Genomic DNA, 9,883 nt, shown 5'->3' with positions numbered 1-9,883 from the left:
ACCTCTCTCTCTCTCTCTCTCTCTATATATATATAGATAGATAGATAGATAGATAGATAGATAGATAGATAGATAATCTCAAATAAATAAATAATTAAAAAGTTTAAAATGTGTGTATGCAGCTTGATGGTAGAGCACTTGTGTACCATGTGTGAGTCCTTAGGTTCAATCCCTAGTACCACCCCTGACCCCCCAGAAAAATAAAGCACATATGGGCTTGATGTCTGCTCATACCTATAATCCCAGAATTTGGGAGGCTGAGGCAAGAGCATGGCAAGTCCCATGCCAGCCTGGGATACATAGGAAGATGGAAGGGAGAGAGGGAATGGAGGAGCTGTCAGATCACAGGCCCACCAATGACCTCAGTGTCATGTGACACCAAAGCTTCTTTATTATCTCATTTGGCCATGCTGGCAACCTGCAAAGTAGGTGATGACCCCAGGTTGTACACTAGAGAACTGAGACTCAGAGATGAGAGATAAGGACTCAAGAACCAGAGGACAGGATGTGGGGGAGTTGGCCTTGAACCTGAGGCCACCTGCTTTCAGACCTTCTTAAAGGCTCGACTCGCTCCCTTCTCTGTCTCATGTAGCCTGGGTGGCCTTGCCTCCCAAATGCTGGGATTACAGGTGTGCCACCACATTCAGTGCTCTGTCTATATGCTTTTGATTTGCTTGCTTGCTTTTTTGTTTTGTTTTGTTTTTTGAGGTAGGGTCTCACTTTAGCTCAGGCTGACCTGGAACTCATGACGTAGTCTCAGGCTGCCCTTGAACTCACAGCAATCCTTCTACCTCTGCCTCCTGAGTGCTGGGGTTGAAAGTGTGCGCCAGCTTGTTTTGCTTTGTGAGATACAATATGCAACACAGGCTAGCCTTGAACGCAATCTGTAGCCAAGGATGACCTCAAATTCCTGATGCTCCTGCCTCTACCTCTCAAGTGCTAGGATTACAAGTGTGCGCCACCACACAGGCCTCTAGAGTCTTTTTTAAATTATATTTTTTTATTCAGCTAGAGACAGCTAAGCAGTTAAAGGTGCTTGCTTGCAAAACCTGACAGCCTGGGTTCAATTCCCCAGTACCTACGTAATGCCAGATGCATAAAGTGGCACACGGGTTTGGAGTTTATCTACAGTTACAAGAGGCCCTGGTGTACACATTCTCTCCCCTCCCCCTTCTACGCCCTCTCTCTCAACTAAATACATATATTTTAAAACTTTAAAAATATTTTTATTTATTTATGTGTGAAGAGACAGACAAAAGAGAGAATGGGAGCACCAGGGCCTCCTGCCCCTGCAAATGAGCTCCAGACACGTGCCCCACTTTGTGCATCTGGACTAAGGTGGGTAGTGGGGAACCGAACCTGGGCAGACTTTGCAATTTTTTTTTTTTTTTTTTTTGAGGGAGGGTCTCACTGTAGCCCAGGTTGACCTGGTGCTCACTCTGTAGTCTCAGGATGGCCTCGAATTCAAAGTGATCCTCCTACCTGGGCCTCCTAAAGGCTGCGACTAAAGGTGAGTGCTAACCACGCCCAGCTTGATATCCTTTTTCTTTTGGGTGTGCATTAGTTCATTTGCACAAATGCAGGCAGGACTGGGATTCATCCCCTAACCCCTGCACCATAACCACCTGGAGGAGACAGAGCCAAGCACAGCTCAGGTGAGCCTTAGAGGAAATTGGGCTGAGCCTGACATGAAAGAGATTGACCGGGAGCTGGGAGAATTTATCACCCTGTCTCCAGGCCTGTCTGAGGCAAGTCAGAGGGTGTGTGCGGGACGTGAGGGAGGAGAAAGGAGAAACGTCTATGGTGGGAGAGGAAGGAAGAGTCTGTGACAAGGCTGAGGCTGGGGGAGGCTTACAATAGGCTGGGGAGAATGAGCTCTGAGGAAGGAGGCTCCAGCAGAGAGGAGGAAGGGCACGACACAGGAGGCCATGAAAGTTGTTCAGAAAACGTGGGGTTTGCGGTGCTTGCACTTGACTTTCACAGGTTTATTTTCTTAAGCCAGCACTGCCTGTGTTGTCACCAGGAGTCCTGCCTTGAGGGCAGAACTGAGGAAGGAGGGAGACACAGATTTGGTGCTAATACAGTACAGTATTATTGTTCTATTTTCAGACAGGGTCTCCCTGTGCAGCCCAGGCTGGCCTTGAACCTGCGATCCTCCCACCTCAGCCTCCCAAGTGCTGGGACTGCTGGCATGTTTCACTGTGCCCAGCTTATATATAGCAGGTTTTTTTTTCAGCCTAGATTAAAAGTCCAGGCTGGGGGCTGGTGAGATGGCTTAGCAGTTAAGGTGCTTGTCTGCAAAGGCAAAGCACCCAGGTTTGATTCCCCAGGACCCATGTAAGCCAGATGCACAAGGTGGTGCATGGGTCTGGAGTTCATTTACAGGGGCTAGAAGCCCTGGTATACGCTCTCTTTCTCTCTGTCTCTCACTCAAATAAGTAAATAAATAAGAAAAATTAAAACATTTTAAAAAGCCCAGGCTGGCTTCTCTCCTCTCTGCGATTGGTGGCTCAGGGGCTAAGCATAACAGCAAAAGTAAACTCACATTTCAAAGCACTTAGAATGCTGGAAGTGGATGGAGAGGGGTTTGTGGGGTCTTGACTCTTAGGGCTAAGCCTTGGGGGATAATGAAAGGGAACCCAGAAAGTTGGCTGTAATTATGAATACATTTTTAAAAACTTTGATAGGGCCTGGTGTGTTGGCACATGCCTTTAATCCTGGAGGTTGGGAGGCAGAGGTAGGAGGATCATATGAGTCTGAGGCTACCCTTAGGCTACATAGTAAATTCTAGGTTAGTCTGGGCTAGAGTGAAACCCTACCTTGAAAAACAAAACCAAACAACAACAAAAAAACTTGATAGGAGACATTTGTATTTAGCAATTAATTAATGCAGCTTAGTAACATTTGGAGGCATTTGTAATCAATTTTAATATATAGCAGATACTTAGAAAGTTGTTAGTGGATTGGACAGATAGTTTAACAGTTAAGCACTTGCCTGTGAAGCCTAAGGACCCTGGTTCGAGGCTGGATTCCCCAGGACCCACAAGGTGGCGCATGCATCTGGAGTTTGTTTGCAGTGGCTGGAGGCCCTGGCGTGCCCATTCTCTCTCTCTCTATCTGCCTCTTTCTCTCTCTGTCTGTCACTCTCAAATAAATAAATAAAAATAAACAAAAAAGAAAAAGAGAAAGAAAGTTGTTAGTTAAGGCAATTAGAAGAATGATAACATCTTGATGTTTCTGTCTAAAATATGCATTTTTAATATATTTTAACATTATTTATTTATTTGAGAGAGAGTGTGTGAGAGAGAGAGAGGCAGATAGGCAGAAAGAGAATGGGCACACCAGAGCCTCCAGCCAACTGCAAATTAACTCCAGATACCTGTGACACTATGTGCATCTGACTTTACGTGGGTCCTGGGGAATCGAACCTGGGTCCTTAGGCTTTGTAGGCAAGTGCCTTAACCCCTAAGCCACTTCCCAAGCCCCTAAGATATGGTAGTTTTTGTTTTTGTTTTTATTTTTTTGTTTTTCAAGGTAGGGTTTCACTCTAGCCCAGGCTGACCTGGAATTCACTATGGAGTCTCAGGGTGGCCTCGAACTCATGGCAATCCTCCTACCTCTGCCCCTCAAGTGGTGGGATTAAAGGCGTGCACCATCATACCTGGCTAGATATGTATTTTTTAACCTGTATACCTTTAGGGGCAAGCATGTCTATGGTTGGAGCAATTTGGAGGCAGACAAGTCAGGAGTCAGGCTTTTCTGGAAATGCAGAGTTCAGAGGAAAGCAATTGGTTTGAGCATGTGGTTATATCTGGAGGAGATAGAATGTCTTAAGAGTCAATCAGGTTAGCACTTTTAAATAATAGATTAAGCTAATCATTAAGGAAAATCTTACATTAGAGCAGTTTGGGTCTTAAATCAATAGCCTCTTTTGTTTAAGTAAGACAAAATATAAGTACTGACAAACTTAGTTTGGAGAGGGAAAGAGCTGTAAGTATAGGGCATGTCTGATTAACAAAGCAGATCTAGTTAAAGTGCGGCATGATGACGTAAAGCCGTTTGTCTGGTGACAATATAAGCTGTCGCGTCCACCTTGACCAGCAAGGAAGACACAACCACCAGTTCTTCTTACAGCAGTTTATTCAGGCAACTTCAAGCTTCATCTCCCCCGTATAAGCGCACTCACTTGCGCACTCACTTCGCCCAATCACTCCAGGCCACGCAACCCCTCCAGACGCGCATCAGAAACCAATGAGCGGCAGAGATGGCAAACTCCTCCAAATATGGACTTGTTTGTCCCAAGCACTGAACTTCCGTCAGGCGCCATCTTTAGGGCTTGGTCAGGGGTACTCTCCCCATAGGCCTTGGCCATGCGGGCTGAGGGGCTCCCCACAATAAGCCATATGTGGAAAATAGAAAACAGTTATGTCTTACTCTTTTACGTATCTAATAGCTAAAGTACAGCAGAACATTTTAATAGCCCTAGAAACAATATTCCTACCAACAAGTCTAAGTCAATTAACTGGATCTAAAAATTGTCTGGAGGAAAAGGCAATGAAGACAGCATAAAGTCTTGTCATCTGTGTCAGAGTCTCCCAGTGTTAAGGAGAAAACCTAAAGCCGTGTGCATGCTAGGCCACCAAGCTACTTTCCCAGCCAGGAACTATCACAGACTCACCACCTACTGTCCACCAAACTCACTTGAACTTTATTTATTTATTTGGAGTAGGGTATTGCTCTAGCCCAGGCTGGCCTTGAAATCATGGTGATCCTCCTGCCTCAGCCTCCGGAGTGCTGGGATTAAAGGTGTGTGCCACCATACCTGGCAGAGGGGGTGGGGAGAGAGGGAGGGAGGGAGAATACCAGGGCTTCTAGCCACTGCAAGTAAACTCCAGATGCATGTACCACTCTATGCATCTGGCATTAACGTGGGTATGGGGGAATTAAACTCAGTTTGTAAGTTTGCCAGCAAACTCATTAGCTGCTGAACCATCTCTCCAGCCCTCACGTGAACTTTATATTAGCCTTGTGAAGAGTCGGTGATAAAAAAGATAAAGACACTGTGACTTAGAGAATTGTGCTTGCCCAAGAGCTCTCAGGCAATAGGCAATAAATACGGCTTGAACCAGGTGTATCAGACACAATAGCCTACACTTGTTCTTAAATCCACATAGCCTGACTACAAAAGCAATTTCTACTGAGGGCATTTTGGAATGGACAGAATTGGTGAGGGCATGAAAGTTAGAGAATTTAATATTTTTAATTTATTTATTTGAGAGAGAGAGGGAGGGAGAGAAATAGGCAGGTAGAGAAAGAGAATGGGCACACCAAGGCATCCAGCCACTGCAAACAAACACCAGATGCTCGTGCCCCCGTGGGTCCTGGGGAATCCAAAATGGATCCTTTGGCTTTTCAGGCAAGCACCCTAACTGCTAAGCCATCTCTCCAGCCCGACAGCCAGAGAATTTAAAAGGAAAAAACAAAGATCCAGAGACACGGCACGGCCTAGACATCAGCTCTGCCTTCTCACCAAATAGCATCCTTTGAATTTGAGTATTTCATTTAAGTCAGGAGGGTTTTGTTTTGTTTTTTTGTTTTTCAAGGTAGGATCTCACGCTAGTCCAGGCTGACCTGGAATTCCCTATGTAGTCTAAGGGTGATCTCAAACTCACAGTGATCCACCTACCTCTCCCTCCCAAGTGCTGGGATTAAAGTCATGTGCCACCATGCCTGGCAGGAGTAAATTTTTATTTTATTTTTATTTATTTATTTGACAGAGAAAGACGAAGGAGGAGGAGGAGAAGGAGGAGGAAGAGAGGAAAGAGAGAGAGAGAGAATGGGCGCCCCAGGGCCTCCAGCCACTGCAAACGAACTCCAGACGCATGTGCCCTCTTATGCAGCTGGTTAATGTGGGTCCTGGGGAATAGAATAGAGGTCCTTTGGCTTTGCAGGCAAACACCTTAACCACTAAGCCATCCCTCCAGTCCGAGGAATAAATTTTTTTATGGGTGGAGGCTGGCTGAACCAAGGAGGAATGACTTCAACAGCCAGTCATTCATTGCATGACTTATTTACAAAACACAACCCACAATGTAGTTCCTATAATCAGGAAATTTACATCCTTCTGGGGAAATCAGATATTGAACACATTATATAATGAGCCGTTTAGCTTCAGCAAAATTAAGACGGAAGAAAACTCTGCTAGTCTGCTGGAGGGTGAAATGACCAAATGTAACTGGCAGACAACAGTGGCAACTTCCTGCAGAGTTAGGTGGGTGGGAAAGTAAGTGTGGGTGTGTTGGGGGCCTTGAGGACCAGCCTTCAAGAAAGCCGCTCCTGGTGGTGAATGGACAGCAGAGCTTGGGAGTGACAGAGATGGTCAGGTGCAGAGTTGAGGGGAAGTTTTGCAGGAGCGGTTATGGTGCCGACAAAGATTAAAGGCGGCAGAATCCTACCAGTATAATCCCACCTACATAAAATCGCCTAGTTAGAATCAGTCCTAATGTTAATTACACAAGGGAGGCACAGTGCTCAAAGTGTGACAAGCACACGTTGGGAGCCCTTTCCCTCGGCAAGAAGTTGGGGAGGAGCGCTGAGAATGGAAGTGTGATTTTTTGAATGACTGTGACCCGAAAGCTGGGGAAAGCTGAGGACCTCGGATCATCTAGCTCGTTGACAAGTGAATTTATTTCTTAGGCCAGAGGCAGACTTGGAAAGGCCTGGAAGTGTGGCTTGGGAGGGACATGAAAGGGAGGATGCATGCCCCAACATCAGTGACCAAGACTTCAGAGCCAGGAGAAGCTGATCAGAGGCCTCCCCTGGGAGGGACAGCCACTCCTGCACCCTAATCTGCACCGCGGGGAGGGCGGGCGGGAGCGACAACGCCACGGTCTGCAGCAGGTGGCCGCGCGGCAGGCCAGCCGAGCGCGCGCAGGGGGACGCGGGGGCGCGGGGGCGCGGGGGCGGGGCTCCGCGCGGCACTGGGCACGCACGCGCAGACGGGCCCGAGAGGCAGAGGCACAGAGGAGGGGAGCTTGAAAGGGAGCGGGTGGAGGAGGGGGGATGTGGAGCGTATTTCCGCTCTGGCGGACAAATAATCCTGGCCAAAGGGGAGGCCCGGCTGTCCAGCCCTTTAACCGTGTTAAAACAAGGGTGGTGGGGGAGGTCGGGAAGGTGTGTGGGGGGGAGATACTGCTCCTTTAATTCCCTCCCCTCTTCCTCCTCCTCCTCCCCGGAGCCCTCGCCGACGCCGCGGAGCGCGGAGCCTGGAACACACGACACGAGCCGCCCCCGCCCCTCCCCCGCCCGCCCACGCGGAGCCGGCCCCGCGCGCGCGCGCGCGCGCCCCGTGCACTGCCGCGCCTGCGCCCTTGCCCAGGCCCTGCCCGAGTGTGGGGGGCGCCGCCGGCCCCGGGGGGTGGGGGATTAGGCAGGGGAAAAAACAAAACAAAACAAAAACAAAAACAACCCCCCCCCAAACAACACACGGAACCGGGACAGGTGAGCAGCGCGCGCACTCAGGGTCGTGGGTCCGGGGTGGGGGCGAGGGGGCGTGCCACGGAGATGTGCGCGTGGGAGGGGGTGCGCACGGCGCGGGCGGCGGAGGGAAGAAGCGGGCACGGGCGGCCGCTGGGAAGGGCCGTTCCCCCCCTCCGACACCCCGAGTCCAGGGCCTCGGGTCTCGTCCCCATACCCCACAGTCTGTTCTCTCGTGGGCGCGCGGGCTCGCGCCATCGTCTCGGGACTGGGGGGTGTGGACGCCGCTGCCCCGCCCCCGGGAACCACGCCTCCCTCCTCGGAGGGACCGCGCCTCCTCCTCCTCCTCCTCCTCCTCCTCGGAGGGATGGAGTAAACTGAGGAAGATGCGTGCACCCCGGGAGATGGGGTGCTAGGGGGGCGAGGGGCCTGCAGCCTTGGCCTGGGACAGCCGAAGACCTTTGTCTCTAAAGCCGTTTCCTTCCCTGCCAGGCTTGTGCCCACTCTCTGCCACAATGGCCTCTGGGGTGGAAGTCCTGCGCTTCCAGCTGCCCGGCCACGAGGCTGCTACCCTTCGGAACATGAACCAGCTCCGTGCAGAGGAACGGTTCTGCGACGTGACCATCGTGGCCGACAGCCTCAAGTTCCGTGGCCACAAGGTCATCCTGGCCGCCTGCTCGCCCTTCCTACGAGACCAGTTCTTGCTGAACCCCAGCTCCGAGCTGCAGGTCTCGCTGATGCACAGCGCCCGCATCGTGGCTGACCTGCTCCTCTCCTGCTACACCGGCGCCCTGGAGTTTGCCGTCAGGGACATCGTGAACTACCTGACCGCGGCCTCCTACCTGCAGATGGAGCACGTGGTGGAGAAATGCCGGAACGCCCTCAGCCAGTTCATTGAGCCCAAGATAGGCCTCAAAGAGGATGGAGTCAGCGAGGCCACCCTAGTGAGCAGTGTCAGCGCCACCAAGTCCCTCCTCCCTCCAGCTAGGACCCCAAAGCCAGCTCCCAAGCCCCCGCCCCCACCTCCTCTACCCCCTCCGCTCCTGCGGCCTGTGAAGCTGGAGTTCCCGCTGGACGAGGACCTGGAGCTCAAGGCCGAGGATGAGGACGAGGACGAGGACGAAGACGTGTCTGACATCTGCATCGTCAAGGTGGAGTCTGCCCTCGAGGTGGCACACCGGCTCAAACCCCCTGGAGGCCTCGGAGGGGGTCTGGGTATCGGGGCGTCTGTGAGCAGCCACCTCGGGGAGCTGACCCCGAGTAGCGGGGCCCCCAGCACCGTAACCCCTCCACAGGGAGTGGTGAAGGCCTGCTACAGCCTGTCTGAGGATGCGGAAGGGGAGGGCCTGCTGCTGATCCCCGGAGGCCGGGCCAGTGTGGGGGCCACCTCGGGTCTAGTGGAAGCCGCAGCGGTGGCCATGGCTGCCCGGGGGGCGGGGGGCAGCCTAGGGGCGGGGGGCAGCCGGGGACCCCTGCCGGGGGGTGGATTCTCGAGTGGAAACCCCTTAAAGAACATAAAGTGCACCAAGTGCCCAGAAGTGTTCCAGGGCGTGGAGAAGCTGGTCTTCCACATGCGTGCGCAACACTTCATCTTCATGTGCCCGCGCTGCGGCAAGCAGTTCAACCACAGCAGCAACCTCAACCGCCACATGAACGTGCACCGTGGCGTCAAGTCGCACTCGTGCGGCATCTGCGGCAAGTGCTTCACGCAGAAGTCCACGCTGCACGACCACCTCAACCTGCACTCAGGTGCGCGGCCCTACCGATGCTCCTACTGCGACGTGCGCTTCGCCCACAAGCCCGCCATCAGGCGGCACCTCAAGGAGCAGCATGGCAAGACCACGGCCGAGAACGTGCTGGAGGCCAGCGTGGCGGAGATCAACGTGCTCATTCGCTGACCGGGCCGGAGGCTGGGGTGCCTGGGCTTGGGTGGGAAGAGGGCTCTCCGGCCTGGGAGAATTGGGTGGGTGGGTGGGCGGGGATCTGGGGCAGAGACATCTTGAGGGAGGAGGGAGGAAGATTTTTCTTGGAGAGAAGACCTGGCCTCTCAGAGCAGAAGAAAAGGATGGAGCCCCAAGACAGAGTTCTTTGATGACCGAAGGAGTGGGGGAGGGCTGGGGGCGTCCCAAAGAAAGACTTCTTTCCGTGGAGGTGCGTGGAGCTGCTGCGTAGGGGAAGATTCTGGCGTTTCCAGGGTGGGGGTGGGAATCGGGAGGGAGTTGACATGAGGCAGCTCACTTGCTCCTGTTTAGGTTAGATCCTTGGGAAGCGGGAGAGGTAGGGAAACGACTATTGAGTCTGAGTGGAGGAAGGGGAGACGGTTCTTGCATGCTGGGGAAGCGGGACTAAGGGTATGAGGCTCACTGAGATCGCAGAACAAAATGAGGTGTCGGGTAAGAGAACATGG

General features: G+C 52.2%; 1 protein-coding gene across 1 annotated transcript; it reads left to right on the top strand.

The window, feature by feature from the left end:
• The first annotated feature begins 7,372 nt into the window (after positions 1–7,372).
• On the top strand, positions 7,373–9,419 carry Zbtb12 (zinc finger and BTB domain containing 12). The gene is made up of 2 exons (XM_045155680.1): positions 7,373–7,500; positions 7,969–9,419. The coding sequence occupies exon 2, from the start codon at positions 7,992–7,994 to the stop codon at positions 9,372–9,374; it is 1,383 nt and encodes a 460-aa protein (XP_045011615.1). The 5' UTR covers positions 7,373–7,500; positions 7,969–7,991; the 3' UTR covers positions 9,375–9,419.
• The last annotated feature ends 464 nt before the right edge of the window (positions 9,420–9,883 follow it).

The sequence above is a fragment of the Jaculus jaculus genome, chromosome 8, assembly GCF_020740685.1.
Source record: "Jaculus jaculus isolate mJacJac1 chromosome 8, mJacJac1.mat.Y.cur, whole genome shotgun sequence".
Classification (NCBI taxonomy): Eukaryota; Metazoa; Chordata; class Mammalia; order Rodentia; family Dipodidae; genus Jaculus; species Jaculus jaculus.
This window is presented reverse-complemented; position numbering and strand designations above follow the sequence as displayed.